The sequence below is a fragment of the Haliotis asinina genome, chromosome 8 (assembly GCF_037392515.1).
Source record: "Haliotis asinina isolate JCU_RB_2024 chromosome 8, JCU_Hal_asi_v2, whole genome shotgun sequence".
Taxonomy (NCBI): domain Eukaryota; kingdom Metazoa; phylum Mollusca; class Gastropoda; order Lepetellida; family Haliotidae; genus Haliotis; species Haliotis asinina.
The window spans coordinates 7493069-7519952 of record NC_090287.1 but is presented as its reverse complement, the minus strand read 5'-3'; the positions used below and the strand labels follow the sequence as shown (position 1 = coordinate 7519952).

At 40.6% G+C, this 26884-nt stretch overlaps 1 protein-coding gene across 2 annotated transcripts; it reads left to right on the top strand.

The window, feature by feature from the left end:
* The first annotated feature begins 209 nt into the window (after positions 1-209).
* On the top strand, positions 210-26884 carry LOC137294410 (3-hydroxybutyryl-CoA dehydrogenase-like). Of its 2 annotated transcripts, XM_067825416.1 has the most exons (9): positions 210-285; positions 5678-5748; positions 8134-8270; positions 11666-11771; positions 11907-12001; positions 13016-13112; positions 20918-21016; positions 23581-23679; positions 24208-26884. In XM_067825416.1, exons 2-9 carry the CDS (start codon positions 5685-5687, stop codon positions 24396-24398), a joined length of 888 nt encoding a protein of 295 aa, XP_067681517.1. In that variant the 5' UTR covers positions 210-285; positions 5678-5684; the 3' UTR covers positions 24399-26884. The 2 variants fall into 2 exon arrangements, with proteins under 2 accessions (XP_067681517.1, XP_067681516.1); XM_067825415.1 differs by lacking the exon at positions 210-285 and having other exon boundaries at positions 5220-5748.

Sequence of the window (26884 nt, the reverse complement as noted above, 5' to 3'; positions counted from 1 at the left end):
GAACAAACTATAGATAGTCTTAAAAAATATTTCGATATTTTAGGAGTTTGTGAAGCATTTTGGCACTGCTATAATGACATGACAATTACTAATACTTGTGAAAATGCATCCTATATGGTTCCCTGTATAACTGTCTATATGCGTCCTTTATCGAAAAGGTAGAAATGCATCTATCTGCGCAGATGCACTGTGAAGTGTTTATAGGTATTGCGTTACATCCGGTTCACACAATGCGATCTAGAGTCAGATTGGTTTGTATCTGCCCGTCGTCATCGAAACTGCGTGGTAAGGATGAGTTCACGTAAAATACAACATTAATCATGGAGGGAGCCAGGAGATAGCTATCGCCAAGTTTCTCGACTGGCACATGAAAGCATCCGTTCTTTTCCTAACTGTCGTTTATATGTGGCAGCGATAGAAACCCGCTATTTACCCCTACCCATGACTTCGGTGTACGGGAGCAGAGGGGAAACTATCAATGCTTAATTGATCATTGATACGGAGACGGAGATTCGTAACACATTATATATGCAGATGTATCGGGGCAAAGTGCAGACGGCCTTTAACATAACATTTGATCATGGACTTTCACAACATTACACAACTATCAAAAACGGAATCTGCACGCCATTACAATATGGTGTCGGAAACACTTCCGCTCGTATCGCCCTTAAATTTCATTCTTGTCAGATCATCACCTGAATATATATATTCTTCATCTAATGAGTTTCTACACGTGTCTTTAATTGTACCTTAACATTCAGAAAGACTTTTTAAAATGCCACTCGAAACAATGTTTCCGCACTGTTAAAATTTAGAGGGGACACGGGTCTTACCCTAAACAGTGCGTATGGTCGAACTGTCTACAGACTGTATACATTGCCCGTCGGTTAGCCAGTCCAAACACGGCGATGTAACACAGTGTTACCTACATGATTCATTATTCAAGTTGGTGAAATTAATACAGGACCATTCACCTGTGTACGAGGAGACCTGGCAGCATGGGGGACAGGAAACAGTTATTGTTCTGCCTTCTTCTCTCGGTGTTGAGAAACCCGTTATCATTAGAGGTCTGGTTATATCAACAAATTATCTCATATCCTATATAGGTGGGTGGTTTTGAATGAGGAACTTCAGTTATGCTGGACATGTTGAATTTAGTAATCATTTATCTTCACAGACATGTCCATCTTATCTTTCCGGTAGTCTTAATTCAAGAATGTCGTGGGATCCATTTTACGACCTGTACACTGCATCATGTAGACGTTTTTAAAACCATAATATTTATTATTGCTTTTGGATACTCCCATTTCACTTTTACACGCCTTGTATTTTGTTCCCAAGTTTCTGAAGACTAGGAAAATCGCTGGATGTGTTTGTCTTTACTCCTTCATAGAAGTCACATCTACCATCAGTTCTCGCGATCACTTGCTTTTATAGGAATGAAGTATAATTCTTCAGGGGTTTTTTTTTTCGGTATATTGTCCTTATTTTTATCGCCTTTCCATACTTTGCGTAGCTCTGCAACACACTGATAAATGTTCGGAGAGATTAAACGCCAGTCTGGAAATCAACCAGATCTTCGCACAGCACATGCGACCATGGTGTACTGAAGTGCCTAAATAATTCAAACTAAACATGTTCCTACTTCGAGTAACGCTTCGGGAATAAAGTAACGACAAACATTAATAATCATATTTCGCCAGTTTGACAATCATATAGTATCTACTGCGTTAAAGACGGCAGATTAAATAAGTCACGAGTTTTCATGTTTATAACGTTGTACACGGAGTAAATACTACACGTACCTCCGTTATCGACCACCATGACTTCAACCCACTTCATTTCTTCTACAACGGACCGACTGTTCTTGTGGAACACAGCAAAGTGTTCGTCTCCGGTTTTGATTGATGGTGGTGATACACCGAAAAGCACCATGCTGCTTTGACGAATCTGCATGAACCAATGACAAACTGCTCAACGTGACGCTCGTGAAAAACGTTTCGCACGTGCACTGTCAATTACACGACTTGCGCAAATTCATTGCTCTTTAATACTCTATGACGTCAATTATATACAAAAATAATTTTTAATGTCTAAATAATATTCAGAAATTAGATCGTGTAATTGTGTTAACCTTAATATGTTTATGAGTTATATTTTCCATCCAGAATACAAATCTGTATTCTGTTTACTCATGTAATGTATTTTTTTCGCGTTTTACACCTTATTTACACCTTAATTTGGAAAACATTCGACCAACTCACAACCTTATTACAATGTCTGTATAAGAAATATATCCAGTCTAGGTGCGGACTTGATGCTCAATAAATCGTATTGTAAGATTTATTAAATGTTTGAAGGGCATTTAGATATTTTAAGTGGGATTTCCCAGTGGCATACATACTTTGGTGTTGTACTTGAAGGTCACGTCAGTGAACTATATATATTCTAACAATTTATGTTGAGAGAAACAAATAAACCCATTTACACTGAAAGGGAACCCCAATGAGAAGGGAGCTTGGACATGAGGGAATCTACGCTTTCTTCATTTAATGCTTTAAATTAGTATTGCAGGCAGGGCTAGGCAGTAGGCAAAATAATGCGGTTCAGGGACTGTGAGACAGGCTATATGTAACTATGTTTGTCCCAAACGTAGACAGTTTACATCCGAGTATGGTGACGATGGTGGATCTAGAAATTACCTATAAGGCGGATGTTCAGTTGTTACAAAAGTATTTCAGCTTGGAACAGGCCAATGAAGATCCGGTTTGGGACTGATCGCAGCAACCCTTGCTTGCCGTAAGGTTGGACGGTCACACTCGCTGTCTTGGTTGTTACGTGTCCTCGCATCCCAATGGAGTAGATCGAGACTTATACTGTTCATCACTGGATTGTCTGGTTCATTATTTACTGACCATATAGAAGGAATATCGTTTAGTCTGGCGTTAAACAATAAACAAACAATATCAGTTTGGAACAGAGACGGCTCACCAATTACCTATACCCAACTTACTGAGACTGAGGGGATGTGTGTGTGTGTGTGTGTGTGTGTGTGTGTGTGTGTGTGTGTGTGTGTGTGTGTGTGTGTGTGTGTGTGTGTGTGTGTGTGTGTGTGTTGTTGTGACATACCCAACGCTCCAGTCATAGCAGTCACATTACCACAGGTGAACATATTTCACAACATAAACTGATAACAAAAACCACACTACTATAGAATGGATTTAGATTAAGTATACTATGCCAGCGACAAGTATTATAAAGTATGACGATTTCCTTGCTTCTCCATTGCAATATGGCAACGTATAAGTAAACACTCTTTTCATTCCCAGTGAACGTGGCTGTCAGTACTTCTTCTACAGGGCCTGTAAATTCAGTATCAAGATCAGACGGAACACGTTTATCCATTGAAAGTATTGTGAGAAAGACTGTCGATACTGAACATGCCCTGGTGACACCTTAGGATAAATTAGAAAAGTGAAATGTTTCTCGAGTCTCGGCGCGTCACTTTTTTTTGTGCGTGTAATAACGTTTTACTGCCACCGAAAAAAATATATTCGACATGGCCGCTTCCCGATCATCCATTTGTCCACTATAAGAAAGAGTGTCTGTAAGAACGAGTGTGATTGAATCTACAACTCATTAACACCCGCTAAACTTCCCAAGCTGTATTTCTGAAAGAAACAAAAAATAAATAAATAAATATGCGTTCCTTCCTTGTAACATTTTTCTATCAAAAATATTTTAAAAAAGTCCTACCGCCCTCGTCACTCTTGAAAAAAAATGTGCCCGTGAAACATTTAATTATTTCTAAGCAGCCTTAAATTAGTTTCAAGGATGTACATGGCCTTGAAATGTGGAACCATTTCAGAACCGATGGTTCAAGGACAACTAACCATGCATAGGGGTAGTATCTAATTATGTTTGCCGAAAGCCACCCCAACACTCGTAAGGACAATGATGTTTTTTAGAAGGAACATGCCTGGGTAGAGGTACAAAACGGTGCCAGACGCCCACCTAGGGGGAGAAAATACTTTGAACTGAACTATATTTGGATAAGAACATGAGAGAATTAACAACTGGTGCCAGAACTCTAATGTTATGCATTGAGTCAAAAGTTGTTGATATTTTTCTCACATATTATTTCACAGGGAACAAAATAAGGGATTAATCGGGATTATGGCGCCCCAGTGATTTCTTCTACTGAAACAACAGGAGCTATATATATAAATGGGAAGACCCTCACACTGCCACAGGCCTATTAATATCATACAGATTGGTAGTGTTTCTCCTCACTGGGTCGTGTAATGGTGTTGGGTCGTCGGGTGGACTGATGATCTGCGCGTTACCAACAACATATATTCGCTTAGAAGAGCAACGGCCCCTACACGCCCGCGCACGCACACACACACGCACACTGTAATGGCAATGCTAAATGTCAGTTAGAGTCTGCACGTTACCAGCCTGCAGGAGTTCCACTTATATGACCTGTCCGTGCATTATTCCTCAGCATGTAATAAATACACAGTATTAAACCAAAGTATACCAGCCTTGGTTCGACAGGTGACAGCGACATGGGCTCTATATAAGAGATCGTATGCCGCCCAGGCAGGTGCTGATTTGGCCGTCTGATAAATTAGCTCGCAGAAACGGTCGAGATCTGTTCGTATAGGGAACAAAACTAGAGCCCCAGACACCCTACTTTACACCAGTGGTGTTATAATACCACAGTTCCATATAAACAGGTAACACGAGCGGCTACAAAATAGCAGAAATGTATCAGTGCACACAGGTATCAGTGTTACAAGTAGGTACAGATATCGACACCATATCAAGTTATCATGTGTAGAATAATCATTATCTAGTCAGGTTCATTTACTGATACTAACGCATTAAATATTTTTTCATCCATTCCTAGGCATGCATAATTTATCATAGGCATTCTGATGTATGTTTTGTACTTGTATATTTTGGTATTCGCATTAATTTTCAATTCTATTATTTCTTGGTTATAATTGACTTATTCCAGCTACTATATGCTTCCCTTCAGCCAAAATATAATTCCCATGGTCATTTTTGTATCATATTGTAAAATTTCAAACTGCGCAGTTTCTTGCGTTGGAGAACTGCCTAAATCCAGGTGCCTCTTCTCGTTTCACCTCCCCACCCCCCACCCCCCACCCCCCAACCCCCAACCGTCCCTGAAAAGCGGAAGTTAGCAAGAGTTATGTCCCATTTGTTTGGCAGCGACATCCGCTTTTCTCGATACAATTTTCGATCTGCCAATGTCTTTATGATATCTACGAAGATATAATCTTCATGATTTGTTTTCGAATACGCAGATAAGCATATTAGACCCTGTTTTATATGTTTTGATTTTTGAATCAGTACATGTTATCAAATGGGACTGGGGACAGCAACTGGTTGTAATGTAAACCTGGATTGACAGTACACCGACTCTCAGTCTCAGCAAAAATTTGTTGCTGCATATATTGAACATCTGTGTCACGTTCCTCTTGTGCAGTCAGGAAAAGAAGTGAGAAAAGTCTCACCAAGGGGGACACAGGTCCTAACATGTATTGTTCCCCATACAATAATATTATTTTCACCTGAAGAAAAACTCAAAATTGAACTCGAAAATGTAAAAGAATTATCGATCCATGTTCTTGTATTGAAGGTATTTCATGCTGTTATCAATAATGAAGGTTGCAGTTATTGGATGCGGGGCTATGGGCGTACGAATTGCAGGTAGGTCTACAATACTGGTGATCTAGCACAGTCCTTGAGATGCTATTCTATTTGTTCTCATGGTGTAATAGGTTTCAGTTGGACCGCATTGTGTCTCAAGGGTAGAGTTTTAGATGCTTAAGAAACTTTATGTGTTGTCACACTTATCACATGAACAGCTGTAATTTAGTGTAAAATGTTTTACCAACTTAGAATGTGTAACTTTATCTCAAATACAAGCCATCATCCAAGTATTAACACTTGCAGTGTCTTTGGTAATGGTATGGCCATTTTGACTAGGGGTTGTGGCCATTTTGTTGTGTGGCCACTTTGACCTGTTCCCTCTTTGGGACACAACACACCCAGTTATTGCACAAGAAAGTAAACATGATGCCCAAAATATATGATCCAAGAATGTAATTGTGATATGGTGTGTTTCGTTGTGTGAAAGTAGACCTGATACATATAATGTGTTACACCTTTAGATTTTGGGATGTGTATGAGAGGGTACACTGACCACTCTGAGCCTTGTTTGCAAGGACTCATGACCTCTGTTACAATCAGTCACTAGTGTCAGGAATCAGAAACCAAATCCACTATTCATTGTCTGAGAATTTGTGGTGAACAATTATTGATTATAATTGAAAATATGCCATAAAAAAGTAAGGGATAGTGGATCCACAAAATTTATAAAATGAATGAAGCCAGGGGGAAAGAGATGATGAAGAGAAATTAAGGGAACATATTACAGTTTATCCCATTCCTTGGGTAATGTTTCATTTGTATGGATATGCATTTCTCATGTGCAGTGGCTCACAAAATGGAATATGCCCTAAATGTGTTCTAGGGGTTTCCCCAATTTTGCTGTAATTATTGTTTGTTTCTTTTTGTAACTAATACTGTCCTGAAGTGAAATGCATTCATGCAGGAAAGACAGTGGAATTCATTCCTAGTGAAAGTTAAACATGTTTGTCAACAATGAAACAATAAGAAGTGATTATGTGGCTAAGGTACTAGACTTGTCACAAGAAACTCTTGAGATTGTCTTCAGACAGTCAAAGCATTTAATGTTATCTAGCCTTCTAATCAAAAGAAACCAGAAACAGTATTTGTAACTCATCAAAAGGAGATAGTAATGTGATTGCTAATTGTCTGGCATCTGCTGAGTCAGGAGTGGTGGGGTAGCCTAATGGTTAAAGCATTTGTTTGTCACACCGAAGATCAGGGTTCAGTTCCCCACATGGGCACAATGTGTGAAGCCCATTAATGGTGTTCTCTGTCATATTATTGCTGGAACATTGCTAAAAGAGGTGTAGAATATTATTCACACTCACTGATGAGGCAGCTTGGACATTATACTCAAGAGAATAGAAACTGAGTGCACTATGATCCACTGACCAGAGTAAACTTTTACAAGAGGCACAAACGTGCATCCAGTGTGTACAAATGTAGAGAAAGGACACATAACAAAAACTCACTATGTCCAGAGGAATGCACAGTATTATTCATGGTGCATACAACACATCTATGACTTAGATAAGTGTTTTGTTGTTTCTTTCTGAGCAGTTATGAGCATTGTTTCATACATCAGTTCATATAATCAATGATTCATTCCAAGCTCTCAAAAAATTTTCAGAAGATACTGTTCTACAATGTTACTCCACAGATCTCTCATTTTGTCCTCAAGGATCTGTAAAAATATTAATTAAATGTGAATTCAGGAAAAGTGGATGGGTTTATGTTGAAGTTGAACTGATAAATGTCACCAGGAAGGCAAATGACAATACTGAGATAACCAGTGTCATATACTTGTAATGGAATCAGTAAGCAAACCTTTTAAAGAGGGAAATCAGATGTTATCAAAAACTAGTGAATGCCTTTGTTACAGAGGCATATTGGTCTTAGCACTAAACATGCAAATCATGTCCATTTATTGTAACTGAGATCTGTTTTCCGAGGAATCCTTCATGGGCTGTTGGGGTAGCCAAGTGTTTAAACAATGTTAAAGAGTTTGCTTGTCATGCCGAAGACCCGTGTTTGATTCCTCACACTGGTACAATGTGTACCATTTTTGGTGTCCCTCAGAATGATATTGCTGCAATATTGCTAAAAGCAGCATGCCCACACAAAGTACCCCTGTGCGGAATCAAACCAGGGTCTTTAGCATGACAACCAAACACTTATACCACTAGACTACAAGGAGTATTACAATGCCTAGTGAATCATAATGGTGGATCAGTGAAACCAGTGTCTAGAATTCTATGCTATTAATCACTTGATTAGCACCACAGCAATAGCTGTCAGATTTATCATGATATATATTTTGGAAATGTAGAAAGAAAATATCAATAATGAATTGGTCAAAGTGGCTCTTGTTTGAGATTGTGCTGATATTTCTATGTTCAGGAGAACTGGCATATCATGGTCATCGAGTGAAGATCACTGACATTGATGTGAAGGCGCTCAACAGTGTGTATGAGAGACTGCAAGAAGACAAGAAGATGCTACACTCAGAAAAACTCATGCCACATAAAAATTTTATTGTGAGTTTTAACTTTAACATGATGAGTAATTCACTAGGTTATTACTTTATTATCGGTAGCAGGTGACCTTTTAGAACATTTTAACAGTGCATGAAACTCCTTATAAAGGTCAGGAAGCCCACAGGGCTGATGACTAAAAACTGTTGCCATCCCTGTTAGCATGTAACCAGCCCTGTATTAAAAATAGGAAACTGAGATATGGCATTGAAATAAAGTAATTAATGAATTACTCATTGTGGGTAAACATAAACATGTGCAAGAGCAAATTTAATAAAATGATAACTGGGTGCTCACTGTTGATTCGTTAAGTGTCAGTGCCATCTGAATCAGAAAAGCAGAAAAGAATGACATTATTCATAGGCTTAAAGCATTCTCTAGACCAGTCACAATTAGTGTTAGATAAATGGGTAGGCTGATCTGTTTGACTGATCATGAACTATACAGACATCATCCAGCTACCACAATTGTAAACTATTTTCGAAGTATGTCCTGTAGTCAATGACATGGTCAGATATATACAGTTGGAAAATGTATTGGCTCACAGGACCAGCTATAAAATATAGTAGTAAGCCGGCCATGAATCTAGCAAGCAGTGTGCAGCTGGGCAGATGCTTTTTCATGCACTGATTTTAACTATTTATTAACCAAATATGCTTAAAATGTCAGTATGTTCAACCACTCTCAGAGGTCATCTCTTCCCATGACTGAATTTGAGAAATATGCAGATGACACTCTACTGTCAAAAAGTGATCTTCCACAGGACTTCGGTGTGGTCAAACATGGCATCCAATCATGCATTGATGACGTTTTGGAATAGATGCTCAGTAATAAACTGAAATTGAACACTGAAAAAACAGAACTTATGCCAGTTGGTGCACCAAACCGTCTAAAACTCATTAAAGATGAGTCAGTTGTGGTAGTGGAGAGCGATATTCCCTTCCAACCTTGTGTGAAGTATCTAAAAGTGCACCTAGATCAATCACTAACTCTCCACAACCACATCACCAGTGTATCACGTGCTTGCTTCCTTGAGATGCGCCAACTTGCTTTCATTAGACCATATCTCACTGAAGATGCAGCAACCAGTCTTGTAAGTTGCTTTATCACTTCAAGGTTGGACTTTTGCAATTCAGTTTTCTTTGGTCTCCTCTCGCTCGACTCAAACGAATACAGCACGGTGCAGCTCGTCTCGTGATGAAGAGAAGGAAGCATGATCATGTAACTCCCATGCTGCAGCATCTGCATTGGCTGCCTATCGCATTTCGATGCAAATACAAGATTGCAACACTTGTGTTTCGCCATTTAGATGGTTCATTACCGCCATATCTGTCCAGAGAACTTTCTACATACAAGGCTACACGAACTCTTCATTCTTCCAGTGAGAAACTGTTAAAAGTCCCAAAATACAACTTAAAGTCATCAGGAAAGCCCTCTTTCAAATACAGTGCGCCCTCAGTCTTGAGTGCTCTTCCAAATGAACTGTGCAATTCCCCTTCTCTAAGTTCATTCAAGACTGGTTTAAAAACATTCTAATTTAACAGGCTTTCCCTTAATGTGTACTTTTCCATCCAATTTTTGTGAGAGATATGCGCAAAGAGTCCTTTCGAAGATTAGCGCTATATAAATGCTATCCATTATTATTAGTAGGATTAATATGTCTTTTCTATCTGTTTGCAATGTATGACATGAAGGAAACGTCAACTTTTTGTATGTTTGCTTTATGTTGATATTGTTCTGATACTTTGGCAAATGGGCAATGCTTGTTTACAAATTTATTAAGTTTCTAAAGTACAACAGTGTTCAGTGGATGATTCATTTAGAATTATGAAAGATTGAGATTACCTTTCTTAAGCCTGAGTTCAAATCCCAGACTTGCTGTCATACTGTTTCTAGGTTTGTTGAACCTGTATTTGTGGGTTTCATCAAAGACCTTTATCTGTTCTGACATTTTTCATCATCTAGTGATATATCTGATATTCTGTTCAAAGTTGGGTTCAGTCCTAGACACTAATACTTTACCTGGTGTAAACCTGTTCTTGCAACTCCTGCTATCTTTACCAGTAATATGGCTTCTCTGTCTGTATAAAGCATGACTGCACTGGTCTAACTGCTGGCAAACAAGGATAAGTTGAGGACTGACCTGACAATTGACTCATATTGGTATATGTCAGTGCAGACCTCTGGAGCACGCCATTGTGAACGAAGGGAAAGCAGGTTGTCCACAAGTCTAGTGGCTACACTGACCACGTGAGAGTAGACTTCATGAGCATGGCATGTGCAGCTATGTGTGGAATCAATGTCATCATCATGCACTGCATTTTCACAACCTGCTCTCCCATTCACAAACAAATGGGCTTGCTTATTGCTGTGAACCGCCTACTTCATGTAAACACATTCGACTTATCCTTGTTTTTCAGTAAATTGTTTCAACGATGAAGTGACAGTCTAGTAAGCCTAGTAATTAATTTGTTTCCTCTAAGGCTTGGGTTTGATTCACGAGATGGGTCCCATTTTGTTGTGGGAATATTGATAGAAGCGATGTAAACCAGACCAACTTGACTGTAATTTCATGAGAAATATTGACAAACCTCAGTCACATAGCTTCAACACGGTGTTGAAGAAAGCAAATAAGAACTGAATAGTGGGAAACTAGTGACTTATCAATGAATTATTTTAAGCTAAATTTAATAAGATTGATTAAAATAATAAATGTATAATTTTGACATAATTTCATAATTCATAATTCCAAATTATGAAGAAATTTATAATTCATTTTTCTTTCATAATTCACAATGATATCAATGGAACACTGTTGACATTTAGAAACTGAATTAATTATTCATGAATTATTGCAGTGATTATACTGCAGCTTATTGATTAATTATTTTAATGAATTAATCAGACTGTATCCTATTATATCCAATTCATTGGTGGAAAAATACTTTGATTCTTTAGTGGAAACACGCTTTTCAATTTCAGGAACCTGAATTTTTTTTTTACTAGGGAGGGAGACCTCTTATGGATGTAGATCTGGTCAAGATAACAAGTGAAACCAATGAGGGCTAACAACATTTAAGTTATAACATGATGACCCATTTAGACTACATGTAACAACTTAAGCTCCTAATGTGAGGTGACTTAATGGCTTGTATGTCAGGTTTGGTGAACTGGTCGATGGCATGTGGGTCTATGTGTGTGCAATTAATCACTGGTTTGTATGATCCAGAGCTGATTAGTTACTGGTTTTCTCCATACAGGTGGAATATTACTGTGTACAGCATTAAATAACTTGCACGTTTGAAGGCAGACAAGCACTCGCTCCTTGATATGAAGACAGTGCAGATGGGAAGTATAAAATATTACATATCTTACTGGAGGTCCTTGATGTGTTCCAGGGCCAGATATTGTGCATGAGTCGGCTGGAGGAGACCGTCAGTGATGCAGAAGTTATCTTTGAGGTTGTGAAGGAAAACCTGAATATTAAGCAGGATCTATTTGAACGTGAGTTAACTTAATCCACAGATTAAACATTCTGTAGGATTAATCCCATGTTATGTGCAAATACACCTGTGTGCTATTTATGTTCTGTGTTCTGTTTGGTTCAACCTGATGATTAATCTGTTGCCATGGTTACAGGTATATCACATCTTTGTAAGCCTGGTGCCATCATCTCCACCAACACACTCTGCCTCAATGTCACAGACATCTCAGAGAGGACTGTTAACAAGGAGGTACCGGTGAATTTGTTGCGTTATAATCATACTATACAGTGGAAGCCCTGTAAACCAGCAGCACTCCAATCAGACATGCTCTCAATATCTGCACTAGAATTGGTCCCGGCAGAAGCTAGTCAATTTATGATCATTTACATGCCCTCTAATCCGGCATCAGTCTATTCTGTAATTCGGCACAACAAAGACGGCCCAACTCACTGTTTGCACAGTAATTAACACTCTCTAAACCAGCATTTGATATCTCGGCTCTCCTGTTGTGATTACATCAGCATTATGCTCATTGATGTTACCCGATAAAAGGAGTATGGAGAAGGATTATGAAAATTGATAAATGACACATGTCACTTGTATTATAGATCTGTTGTCATGTCACAATTTGTCAAGCATTCACCATGTCAAGATGGCTAGATCTGTCAAGTGAGCTAGATTGGAATTAACTCTTGAACAGAAATTTCTGCTAATGAAAGATATTGCTGCAGTCTCTCAGCCTACTCAAAAAGGGTAATGATATGTCGTTCAGTCGTATTTATTGCACACTGAGGATCATTCTCAGGTTGAAAAAGGAAACGTTCTCTAAACCAGCACTCCCTCTATACCGGCATTGTTTGCCAATCCCAATGAATGCTGGTTTAGAGAATTTCCACTGTGTGTGTGATACAACATGTTTTTTTATTCTGGTTCCAGTCATGTTGTTACTGATCCACAGCATCCAAGTTGTAATGGATCCATGGAAGTAATGAACTACATTTTATGATAACACAAAGTAGACTGTATTGATAGTAAGTATGGCATCACAAACCTGAGAGTGGAACTCAAACAGAAAGGATTGACATGGCAATGACATGCCCATTTTGAGTCTCAACCCAAGTCAAGTAAATCTGAACTTTGTCCTGAGTGGTGCTGTAACACTAATACATGTATATTCTGTGAAATAATAATTTAATTGTATTATCAAAGAATTTTCCAAGTGTATTGGAACAGAATATAACTCACTGTTATACTGTTTCTCAGAGGACTATAGGGCTTCGCTTCCTGTTTCCCGTATACTATATCCCTGAAGTGGAGATCACTGCTGGCAAACATACCTCGCCAGAAACAATAGAGAAAGGTAGGTCTGAGGTTGGTAGAGGGGTTTGTTGGGAATATGTGGACTGAAGGTAGGGGTGAAACAGTGTGCCTTGCTATTTTACATTTAGTATACCATGATCTTAATGCAGACAAAGAAAATTGGTACTTTTAGTTTTCATACCATCATTTTTTTACCTTTTAAGCCTTTTCGAAAATATAATGTCTAGAAATGGAATCATTTTGTCAAAAGCTGTCCATTTCTTTGCTTTTCTGCATTATGGTCGTATAGTGGACTGAAACATACCAGACTGAAGGCCTTGTACTGCAATACGTAGTGTATGGTAGTAAGAGCATACCCTGTTTTACCCCTAACTTATGGAGCAGTACAGTAGTGGGTGGAGAATCTCTTGGCTGATGGACCATTAGGGTGGTGGGTGGAGAATCTCTTGGCTGATGGACCATTAGGGTGATGGGTGGAGAATCTCTTGGCTGATGGACCATTAGGGTGATGGGTGGAGAATCTCATGGCTGATGGACCATAAGGGTGGTGGGTGGAGAATCTCTTGGCTGATTCACCATTAGGGTATTGGTGGAGAATCTCTTGGCTGATGGACCATTAGGGTAATGGAGAATCTCTTGGCTGATGGACCATTAGGATAGGGGGGTGGAGATTTTTGGACTGATGTATATATGGAGTGGTGGGTGTATGAATGAGTGATCCAGAATGCAGAATGTCTTTTGCTCATCTCTGCGGTGTTGTTTACATGGGGAATACATGCTGGTTCATCCTCCTTGACTGACACCTCTTGTCAACCCTTCTCCAGTTCTTCGGCACTGTACTTCTTCACTGGAATGTTGATGTAAGTCAGAATCTCTCAGCTTTCAAAGTGCTAGTAATAATGTATAAATTCAAATTTTTAACTTACCTTACCATAGGGCTTATGCATATTGCCTCAAGCATCACTTAGATCAGACAGTCATTGATACGCCATTCTACTGAATGTCATCACCAACATACTTCGGACCAGTTACAAGCTTCCCATTACTGTGTCGCTGCCTCTGACAACAATGCCACAGTCACGCGTATACTCTCCAGTCCAAAGTGTGCTCTTACACGACAGCATTCAGACCCTATTAGACACTCATGCTCTAGAGACAGTGTGAGAGCCCCAGCAGTCCCCGGGGTTCTACTCACCCATCTTCCTCGTGCCCAAGAAGGTTTCTGGGAAAATGCGAATGATTCACAACATGGCAACATTCAACAGGCTGTACCTTCAGGACCCGCTGCACTTCCACAGGGTCTCCTTGGGACAACTTCATGCCAAGCTCGGCCCCAGGTCTTGGCCAGCCAGTTTAGACCTACAGGACGCCTATCTACACGTTCCAATTTACCGGCCACTCAGGAAGTTCCTGCGCTTTGTATTCAACAACCATCACTACCAATGGAAGGTACCCCTGTTTGGCATTTCTACGGCCCCATGGCTATTCACCCGTATCACAACGCCTATCACCCAGTTTCTCCATTTCCGGAATGTGGATTTCGACCCATACATAGACGACTGTCTCCTAAATCATCTCAATCCTCATTGGCTACGCAAACAGTTGCCGTTTGCCACTTGTCTCTTCGAGCAACTGGGGTGGATTGTAAGCAGTGAGAAATCCAAAATGGAACCATCCCAGGAGTTGACTTTCATCAGAGGCCTATTCCTTACACACTCCAACCTTGTCAGAATCCCACCAGCAGAATCCCACCGGGAAAAGATAACTTTGTCAGCCAATGACCCTCAGGGAGTGGCAGTCCCTGCTAGGCCTTCTCACATCCGCTGAGGATCTGATGCTTCGACCGTTGTAGCACTTTCTAGTCCCTCACATGCAGGCCGACAATCTGCGTGTCAGGTTCCCTCTACCGGACCATCTTCACCAGTATCTTTGATGGTGGACTTGAGAGTCAAACGTTTGCGTCAGCGTCTCCTTGACAGACTTGTATCATGACCACTTTTTGTCGACGCCTCCATTCAAGGTTGGGATGCTCACCTCAACGGTCAGACGGTCTCGGGGCTATGGTCCGACGCCAAACGCAGGTGGCACATCAACAGTCTGGAGTTTCAAGCGGTGATTCTCACTGTTAAGCATTGAATGTCGATTTTGCGGAACATGTACCTTCTCATAGCGTCTGACAACTCCACGGTCGTCTGGGCGTTTCAAAATCAAGGCAATACAATATCCCAGCAGCTGTTGGACCAGATGTTTCAGCTGGCCAACATTCTCGACGACGGCAACATTCGAGTTTAAGTTCGCCATATCCCAGGTTGCAGGAATGTACTGGCAAACGCCCTCCCCAGACCAGGCAGACCATCGCCAACAGAGTGGACGCTGCACGTGGAGGCTTTTCGTCTGTTGTGTCAACAACACCAGTCACTCAAGTCTCAACAGTCAGCTTCCCTTGTACGCATCTCCCATATGGGATCCACAGGCCTGGACGATCGACGCCATGTCCATGTCGTGGGAAGGGCTGGACAAGCATGCATTCCCCCACCAGTTCTTCTACCAGGGGTGGTGGCCAAGATCAAGCAGACCCGGCTGATTCATCTGCTTTTGGTCGCGTCCTCGTGGCCGGCCAGAATGTGTTCCCCGACTTGCACCATCTCGCTGACTGGGACCCGCTACCGCTACCAGATTGGCCGCAGCTACTATGTCATCTGCACAGTTATCATCCGCATCCTGATCTGGCTAGGTTTCTTCTACATGTTTGGAACATCTGCAGAAAGCCTTCAGAGGTAAGGGCTACTCTACTCGGGCGGCGCGCACCAGTTATCTACTAGATCTCTTTATGATAACAAGTGGACATCTTTTGAGAAGTTTTGTACACTCAGAAATCAGAATCCTTTAACAGTATCTCCTCAGTTTCTGGCAGAAATTTTTCTCTACTTGAGAAGGTCCAAACATCTTTGAGGCAGTACCATTGTGACGTACTTATCGGCTCTTAATTCCGTCTTAACAGTCAAGTGTGACTGGCAGGTGTCCAAGGTGCCGGAACTCCTTGCCATGTTGAAGGCATTTAAGTTGGAGGGTCAGAAGGTGAGGTTTCGTCCTGTTGCCAGGGATTTGAATGTTGTTTTAGACCATCTCCATGGCCCTCCTTATGCCCTTGTCCAGTGAGGGTATTGAAATTATACATCTCCAAGTCAGCATTGAGAAGATGGTCTCATAAAAGACTTTTCATCCTGTTTTCCTCATCGATGAAAGGAGAGGTGTCCAGAAATACTGTGGCTTTATGGTTACGGGCGACTTTTTTGGCAGTCTGCGATGTGAAACACTTACCGCACCCATCAGCCAACAACCCGCATGAGATTCATGCCTTAGCATCCACCATGGCTCTGCACAGAAATTGCTCTGTACCATCAATTATGGAGGGATGTTTTTGGTGTTCCTCCACGGTGTTTGCAAGCCACTATTTTCGGGATTTAGCAGTTGCAGATGTGGAGGGTTTTCAATCTTTCGGCCCGTTGGTGGAGGCCCAACAACTCACCCAACCTTCCACCTATTAGGTAATTATGGTTTCTTACCTTGGTTTTAAAGGAAGTGGATATTTTTGGTGAAATTTGTTTATTTGCTGATTTCTTTCGGAATTTGACTTGACTGAGGATTACTGTCAGTCTCTTGTTCTAGTTACCAGTTTCTCCAAGCTTCAGCTAGTTTCCTCGGTCTTGATTTTCTTCAGACTCGTTTGGTTCCTATTAGGTTGGCCTTCCGAAGCCTGAAACCACCATCCTGTCTGTCGAATTTATATGCATAAGCCCTATGGTAAGGTAAGTTAAAAAATTATTAAAATCTAAATATTTTAGATATTTAAATACTTACCTTACCGTAGGGAGGTTATGCCCACCCAACGTTGGATGTTTTCCTCCCCACTCTTGCCTTCTTTGGACTTATTTGTTTTCAGTAAAAGTGAACTGTTTGGATTGTTCACGCATGTTCCTATACAATCGTTGATACATGAGGTAGCCATTCGGTAGAATGGTGTATCAACAACTGTCGGATCTCTTTTAAGCGATGCTTGAGGTAATATGCATAAGCCATATGGTAAGGTAAGTATTTTAATATCTGAAATATTTAGATTTTATTAAAATTTATCTGTAACATCAAATATGTACTTTCCAAAACTCATGTAGCGCTTTTTAGCAGGCAACAAACAGAATTTAGAGTGACAGGCGTAGGATACCAAACAACAAACACTATGCATTGATTCTGAGAATCAGCCATTGGCACCAAAATTTAATCATACATTACAAAATATCAACACTCATTTGTACTCACCACAGCTATTCACATTTCAGTTCAACCAGCTGGTTGATTCTCTTGCATCTCAAACTTCCCAGGAGTAACTAGCTTCCTGGCATATGGCTGTCCTAATGTCTCCATTAGTTAACAGTTAACAGTTAACCACAGACTGGAAGCTGCATAAGAAAGTTGGGTGTTGTGTAAGCCTGGCTTACCAATAAGCTGTTGATACTGTTCAAACATTTGTGGCCCATGTTCATCAGATCCATCACATTGGCTCACAGAGCCATGGCAATCATAACATCACCACATTGTTCAGCCAGTGTTTCTGTCGGTCTCCTGGTCTCCAGACACTGGAACAGGGCGAACACCTGCATGTTCACCCCACTGGTCAGCTGTTGATACTATTTTGGTGGTGTCTTCTGTGAAGAAGCTTTCCAAGACTGCTGAGGTTGGCATTTTACTGGATAAACTTTTGTCTGGAGGCCACGCTTCATCTCAATGGATCTTACACCATCTGAGTCACCCTCTACAGTAACCAACAGAGGCCTAACCTTATCGTCCTACATTGCTGTGGCAACTGCAGCTAAAGTTAGTGATATTCATGTTCTAGATGCTTTGTTCAAGCTCAAAATGTTGATGCTCAATTATGACTGATGTGCAAATTCCAAGCAAAGGTGAAAGATGTACATATTGCACCCTTGTCTCCCATTCTTCTCCACAACTTACTGAGAGTCTCTTCTTGTGTCCTGTTTCTTACATTTACATTTAATCAAGCGTACTGACCAAGAATATCTTTGAAGCCTATGTGGATGCTGGCCTCCTGGCTCCACAGGCTCTCTACCTTCATACAGACATTGGCGTTTTCAGTTTAATCCTACAACAACAATTGTAATCCTTTGAGTATGTTTACAAAAATCTTGTTGACCACCCCTGCAGGCCCAGCAGCCAGGAGAAAGTAACTCTAAGCTTCATCCTCGTAACTCTTTTTCCATGCTGTCATTCCCATGCTGAAGACGTGCCCTATGTCCTGTAACATTTCAAGTAGAATTCCTAGTAAACAAAGATATCGATCATCAAGACATAGGAGTTTTCAGTTTAATCCTGATCCTCATAGACCACTGTCCTAAAGACATGTAGACCATTTCCTTTGCTGCTGTTATTGGCTTTTAAAGCTGAAGATGGTCAGTACCTGGGTTTTAGAAGGGTTTGTGTTAAATCGTTTTATGACCAGGGCCTCCTCTCACAAAGCAGTAAGGCGATCTTAAATCTCTAATATAACCTTAGTGCAGTGTTAAAGAGTGGGAGTTAAGATTAGATTTAGTAAAGGTTGCTTCATGAAAAGCTGGATTGTGGATGTCTTGAGGCAATTGTTATATGTATTCCTTAGACAATTGACAGCTAGGATTGTCTGCAAGGACTATGAAGATGATAGTGGGATGTATGCAAGGGGAAGTAGTTGATGGTACCCGGGAGTACATGCTTCCTAGGGTAGGAATGACTGCAGGATAAACGTTGTCCCACAGGATTTTTCACATTCTTTGTGGAGAACTATGTGCTTGAATGACAGAAGTCAACAAAACCACTGTCCAGTGGCCTTTTCTAATGTAACCTGCCAGTTGTAGCACCATCACACTCAGACACATGAGATGACAAGCCAGCTCATCCATGGAAGCAGATAATCTGACCTTAGCTTTGAAATCTGCTGGGATCATGGGATCAGACTGCTGTTGCTTTTCCCAATCCTGTCAGCATTTGTGGTAGGACACTTAATATATATGAGTACTTTTGGCAAATGTGTGGGCAGGGAAAGCGGTTTGTTTGGAGGAATTGCTTGACAGGCTCCAAATACTTTAATATCTTTCAATCTTTTTTTTCGTTAGTAAGGCTTTAATATCTTTACAAAAAGTCATGATCTTAGCCTAGGCAGGATGTCCTAAAAGAACTAAGATCTCCTTTTGATCATCTCTTTCTAAAGCTTCCTGAAAACAATGAGGAGTACATACTGTCTATTGTTAAGCTGGTCTCAGTCTTGCCTTACCTCAAGAGTTACCATGTAGTTCCAGTCAAAGACTATTGAAACACATCAAGAAAGTGAGCTCCTGCTACCAGCCCTCATTTTCCGTCCTGGAGGATTCCCTTATAGGTATCCAGGTCATCCATGGGGGCCAACAGAGCAGAGAACCAAAGTTACCAAGGAAATAAGCAACTTCTGGCAATTACTGGTCTCTGCTTTTATGAAGTACACACCTGACAATACCTAGTGGATGTAACACTTGCTTCTATTGGTTCTGGTTACTTGCCCTGTGTTGTGGTCAAATTGCATATAGCATGTACTGGACAAAAATAGTTAGGGATATATGTAATTTTGAAAATATGAATAATGATCTATTTATTCATTTACAATCTGATGAAATATCAGTCATAAAAATACTGATATCCCTAAATTATTTTGTCCAGTATACTACAGTATTTACAAACACTAACAAGAGCCTTGCTGATCTGGAAGACTTTAGGAGATCTCGCTCTTACATGGAATACCGATGGGCGTGTATTCAGTGGATGGGTTGTTTGCTGGCATTGACATTAATCCCTTCATTCACCATAACACAGATAAAGAGTCATCCTATCTGGTAAATACATAATGGTTGTGGATGCTGTTTCATACCATGCAAATTTCTGATTAGATTTGAGTTGCCCAGTCCTGTTCTTGACAAGCTTGTGCTCTGAGTGAATTTAATGGTCAGACTTATTGATTGACTTGTTTGATGGATGTCATTATATCCCAGTTGTGTAAACCATTGCTTATGATGTCAGTCACTTGTTTGTTAAGGTCCTGGACAGGCCACAATACAGCGAGCGAGCGAGTTTAGTTTTACGTCGCACTTAGCAATATTCCAGCTATATGGCGACGGTCTGTAAATAATCAAGTCTGGACCAGACAATCCAGTGATCAACAACATGAGCATCGATCTGCGTAATTGGGAACCGATGACGTGTCAACCAAGTCAGCTAGTCTGACCACCCGATCCCGTTAGTCGCCTCTTACGACAAGCATAGTCACTTTTTATGGCAAGCATGGGTTGCTGAAGGCCTATTCTACCCTGGGACCTTCACGGGTTGCCACAATACAGATGGGATGCAGTGGGTTCAGTGTTAATCAACAAATATGTATGCAAAGTTCTCTCTCAGCATCCATTTGTCATCACTGCATCGAAACACAGATTGTGTTACTGTTGAACAGTTACTTGTATTTAGCTGATATCACTCTATGAGAATAGTGGACAAACCACAGTACAACATGGCCATGCCTCACAGAGTTATCTCCCTTGTTTGTCCCAAGTCTGTCTTGCAACTGACCCGTGAGTGGAGGTCAAATTGTAGATTCCTAAATTCTAATCCTGCTAAAACAACATTTTTCAACCGATCAGATTGCAGTGCTTAATTATTTTCACATCAACTTTTGGAGTGGCCTGTGTATAGATACATAGAATGTGAAGGTAAGTATCATACAGTGATGTTTGTAAGACAGTGTAAGTATATATGTTTCCATCTCATCCACAGTGCGCATCATGCTGGAGAGGATGGGCAAGACATTGTTTTTCCGGTCTGGAGGATTCCCCTTAATCCTGTCCGAGGAAGAGAGAGACAAACGAAAGCAGGGTGAGCCAATACTTATGCTTTTAAACCTTCTGCCATTAGGACTGAAACAGTGTTTGTTTAATGCTTAGAAAAGTTATTTCCAAGATGGTTTTTTTAGCAAACTGTGTTGCAAACAATATACTTGTTCAACACTGAAGGTCATTCTTTTTCAGAAGAGGTCCTCTTTGAGGTACTTATAAGCATTTTTATGTCCATTAAGACTTCCTATAACGGTTGTAACCCTTTGAATATTTTTAATAAAATATCTCGTTGGACCACCCTTGCAGGGCCCAGCAGGACCCCACAGCCAAGAGAAAGTAACTCTAAGCTTCATCCTCGTAACTCTCTTTCCATGCTGTCATTCCAGCGGTGAAGACGTGCTTGACATCCTGTAACATTATTAAGTTGAATTCCTAGTAAACAAAGACAAAGATGAGTGAGAAAGAAATGAATAATGTATGTGTGGGGTTTTTTGGCCTATTCACATGGATGTTGTATGGATCGCGTTTCATGTAATTTTCCTTCATAAATGTTGTAAATTTTCCGTCGCCTTGTCACTTCAAACCATGTGTTTGCAAGATTATAGACAAGGTGGCCTACTTTCTCTTTTCTCTATGTTCGTTTTATCTTTGAATGTTCCTACGCCTTAGATTCAGGATCATCACATTATTACAATTACATCTCATTACATGTTAGTATTTGTGACGTCATCTAGCTGGTGCTTATGGCCTGGTATGATGCAAATCCTTGATGCTTATAGCTCAGGTCTCGGCTTGACTCGCCTCCTGGGGGAAGCCAGCTTTCTCAAGGCATCTGGGACACAGCCACACATTCTACCTTCAGTCGGCAGTACTTTCCCCTTAACAGTTCAGTTTTGTATGCTCCTCTCAGTGCATCTCTGTGCTCTACAGAGGGTGCTGGTAGAACTCTTCATTGGTGACTCTCAGCTGGCTAGGGACTGGAAAATGTTATGTTGCTGACTGCAGGGGTTTATTGTATTCTCCTGCAAAGGGGTCCTCCTGGGGTCCTGGGGTCACACTCAAAGAACTATAAGAAGTTTCTCTAGATGCCAGAGTGGTTGATACCTCATCTCCAGTGATGGACAGATGTCTCTAAGGGGCTCCCACTGAAGATGCCTTCACTCAGTCCAAACAGATACATCCCTCCCGAGTTGGGAGGTCTTGGCAACCTGTGGTCTCTGGACAATGAAGTCACAACTTGCATATCAGTGTGCTGGAATTGAGAGTGTGTGGAGAGTGTCATGCCACCCTGACCAAGCAGGTAACTAGTCATTGGTATCGGTTCTGTGTTCAATGTAAGCCTTACCACCCTTCTGGGTTGTGTTGGATTTAGCTGTACCCACTTCCCTTACATCCTCTTCACCTAGAGGCAAAAGAGGGCAGGGCAGGCTTTGAATACTTGAACCAGTCATAAGATGTTAACCCGTCTTATGATGGAACTAGGTACAAATCCCAATGGTCACTGTTAGGAATGCCTCTCTTCGAACCGCATGTCACATGATCAGGTAAGTGTAATAGTGAGCCAACACATGTTCGGCTATGCTTTTCACTATTCTGGGGATTTTTGTACACTAACAGCTTTCCCCTCTTCCCTAGACTTCAGTATTTGGGAGTCTGTGTTAATCAGCACTTGGTGATGGTGGTTTTTATTGTTACCTGCCTCATGCTGAGAGCGTTTTGGTTGGAGTGATTTATCCTGCTTTTCACTTGTACAATGGAGTCTACTCTTGTTCAGTGTCCTCAGAAACATTTAGCAAGGCTAATAATTTTTCTGGGCTTTGTCAATGTCCTGGCAAAGTGCTCTTCCAGACATCAAAGGTGCATTCGAGCCATTGGCTTGCAGAACTTATTAGCTCAGCAATTGTTCGACCCCTGATCCTGACTAATCACTAATCAGCATAGATCACGTGACTGGGTACAATCTTAATCAAGTGGAGCATCAGTCTTGAATTAGGATTAATTTTTCCAAACAGAATGCCACTCTGGAGTCTGTCCTATGCTTGAAAGTACCCCATGGAGGACCTCTTCTGAAACAGAATTGAACCAACCTGCAGAGGCTGCTGATTTTTTAAGAGAGTTCTCCTTGGAGTAGTGCCACCCACTACCCCACCTTATGTCTGATCATGATCAGCATAGAAAACATGTTACATGACTGAAGCTTAGACTTACTTTCTCTTGGCTGTGGAGTTTTTTGTTTTGTGAATATTTTATTCAAAATAAAGTTACAACTGCCACAGGAATTTTTAAGGGACATTTTAAAGTACCCCAAGGACTATTCTCTTCAAAGTATCAGCAACCTCAGTTTGTGATGTACCCTACCAAGACATGACAGGCATCTTGCTAAAAGTAGCATATACCATACTCACTCACTCTGGGATGTCTTACCAAATCTCAATATTTAATGATGAGAAAATTTCTATGTAAGTTTTTAAGAATGAAATGAAGCACCATGTGTACATGTTTTATAATGACTCAGTGAATGTTTCTCTCCTATTAACCTATACAGATCTAGTAGAGGGGATACACTGAAGAATATATGTTTTCATACTGATGTATTGCTTGCAGCTCGCCTGGAGCAGATTCAGAGTCTGCAGTCAAAGGAGAACACAATCCCAGCCTTGTCGCATCGAGGAAACGTCACGCCACGCGTTCATGATGATGATGGTAATACTGAGACAGAAATACACATATGATGGACAAACCCTCGCAGTAACACACATTGGTGTGAAAAGGTGCTCACATATTGACCCACTCAGTGCCTGATGGTCAGAGAAATCATCTGCTGCCTCTTCATCAATGTTACTAGATATGCCAAATTTGATTTAAAAGTAACACTTTTGAGGGAAGGATTTGGAAAATGCTTTCAATAATACCTACCAACATCTAAGCATGCATCCATAACTTTCCCAGGACATACTATGGGTGATCCTTTAGTTCAATCAGTTGTTAATGGTGGCCCACCTGCTCAAACTGTTGTGTAGAGCTACGCCATTTTGAATTAATGGAAGCCACTTACTGTTATACTTTACAGTGCAGATCACTGTATGTGTTAACAGATTTTGGAGTGTTTTGAGTTATTTGTGATGAGATCAGGGTCATATAAGAATTACTTAGACTTCTTTTTCAACCAGTGCTGATGAGTGGATGTTAAGAACCAGTCCTCATTTCAAGGGCTAATTTTTCCTTCCCCAGCGATGGCGTCCAGTGAGGCCATGGACCGCGACTGTGCCATCTGCATGGACCGTCTGCGCAACTGTCTGCTGCAGCCCTGCCACCACATGGTCACATGCTATGAGTGCTCCAAGATGCTCCACAACCGTAAGGATGGATGTCCAATCTGTCGCAAAGATATCAACAACATTATCAAAGTGTATCACTCGTAACTGACCTCCAACGGATCTCTCCTTGAACCAAAGCTCATAATGCATGGGTCTGAATCCTATTGCCTGTTTTGATGAATACTTTTGTACAATGTTGTTCTTGAAAATGCATTAAATTATGTAAATATTCACTGCACTTTTATATTAATTTTGAAAATACTTGAATATTCAAAAGACTTATCAAAGCCCTGAAGAAAATGGTAGATGGTTTCAAGAGCATTGAATTTCATGTTTCATTTGAAGGTCTTGTTACTGTGGTTAAAATGCTGAGTTCCTGAATCTGTATGTACGTTCACTGGCTGGTTGTGAACATTTTATTACTAAAATTATTCTTGTAATAGGTTAATCAGTTAATTATGTTAATAAGTTGTGCTCAAGTTTTATGGAATTAAACAGAATTATGGAAAAATGGCTCAGAAATTACCCCTGATGAACTTTCAGTTCACCTGTTTAGACCTGTGGTGGTTCAGAATAGGTGACTTTGTTTTTCATTGTGTTAAAGGGAGGTGAACTCCAGTCCAGTTTCATAGTAGTCAGGTCACTGTACATTTCTCAATCACATGGCATGCTCCTATACAATGTCACAGTTTGCTACCCACAGATGTAGGGTACTCATTTACTCTGCTATGAAGCTTTCACCTTCATATCTTCGCTTGGTTGTGCATTGAACAATGATGTTCTTGTTTTGTATATGATTATTTCTTTGCGACACTTTTGAGACTGTGTAGCACCAATAAATCTTCATATTTAGATGCACTGACATTTACACGAATACTTCCGTCCACAACTAACAGCATTATTACAGGGGAATGATATAAAGATTCTGATGATATCTATTTGGCTATACATTGTGTTAGTGATTAGGGACACCAGCCTCCACAAGTGGGTGGGATGGTTGGGGAAGTCACTGCAGAGTTGAGCTCCCAGCTTCACAGTTTCTGATGACTGGATTGTCTTGAATATGTTTCTCGTTTTGTCCTAACCATTCCAGGCCTCAAGAGTTTCGCTAGTGGTAAACATCTAATACCTTTATTACTTCGGGCTCTCTACCAACATTGAACTGACATGCTGTCACATAACTGGAATGCTTTTCACAGCAGCACTTAAACCCGTGTCTGTCTCTCTCTCTCTCTCTCTCTCTCTCTCTCTCTCTCTCTCTCTTTCTCTGTCTCTCTCTCTGTCTCTCTCTCTGTCTCTGTGTGTGTGTGTGTGAAGCCCATTTCTGGCACCCCACATTGTGATTTTACTGGAATATTGCTAAAAGCGGCATTAAACTCACTCACTCAGATGAGGTTCAGATGTAGTAATCACAACCACATGTAGAACTCTGATGTATTTTTGTCTAAACCAATGAAGGTAAGGGTTAGAGATGATCTACGGTAACTCATGCTTGTCATAAGCGGTCACTATGGGGATTCGGTGTTCAAATTCGTTAGCTTGTATGATACATGTCTTCGTGTCCTGCTTGTACAGGTAGATCATCATGATGTCACATATGTTATGTCTGGGATTACGCTTTCTCAGTAAAGTACAGATTCTAATACACTTGTTTGGTTGAGACCCATCTGGGATTCCAACCTACACCCTCAGGATGTCAAGCACCTAATCGTCAGGACACATTGTTAGACATCAAATGCACTTAGCCACCCTGGCTTCAACAAAAGTGGAAGTTGGCCAACTGGTAGCCTGGACAGACTTTGTGAACCAACAACAGTACTAGAATCTGTACTTTACAGGGAAAGTATAATCCCCAAAATGATATGATTCGTTTGACCACTTTCTAAGTGGCATGGTGTATTCATCAACAGTGATGATGCCAGTCACTGGATTGTACAGTCCAGGTTTACATTGCTGAAAGATGTCATATAGCTGGAACGTTTCTGAGTTTCTGTCATCAAAAAACAAAGAGCTATTTCTATCTAATTAGGGTAGCCATTAATCATATTATTGTTACACTCACAAACTGGGAGGCAGCACACAGATACATATCTGTTTCAACTTCCCAAAGACAAGTAGGTGTCCGAGGACTCTGCATGATGCATTCCGTCCAGGTTGGGAAAGGTGGAACAGGATCATGTTTTACAAGTGTCTCTACTGTTGGACAATGAAATGGTGGCAGAGGGGTGTTTGTAGTGAAGACATGTAATCATTAATTCATTATTGCTGAATTCTTGTAAAGAGGAAAGCAAACCTTCCCTGAATCATGTCATTGTTTGTGTTATTTGTTTTCTTCTGTTTGTGACACTTTTCATCAGTGTGTCTTTTTGTGTATATGGTACAAACAATGTTCTTTGATGTATGACTCAGAAAATTATGATACCATTTTTCAATTTTTCCAACCAGGAGTTGGTGATGACATATATATGCATCTGTATATATTATCATGTATGGTCCATGTTATTTTTGTTGTCATACTTAAATGATCTGTGATATTGTCATTTGTTGGTATAGATTTTGTTAAGTTTATTGAATAAATATTTGAAATGCAA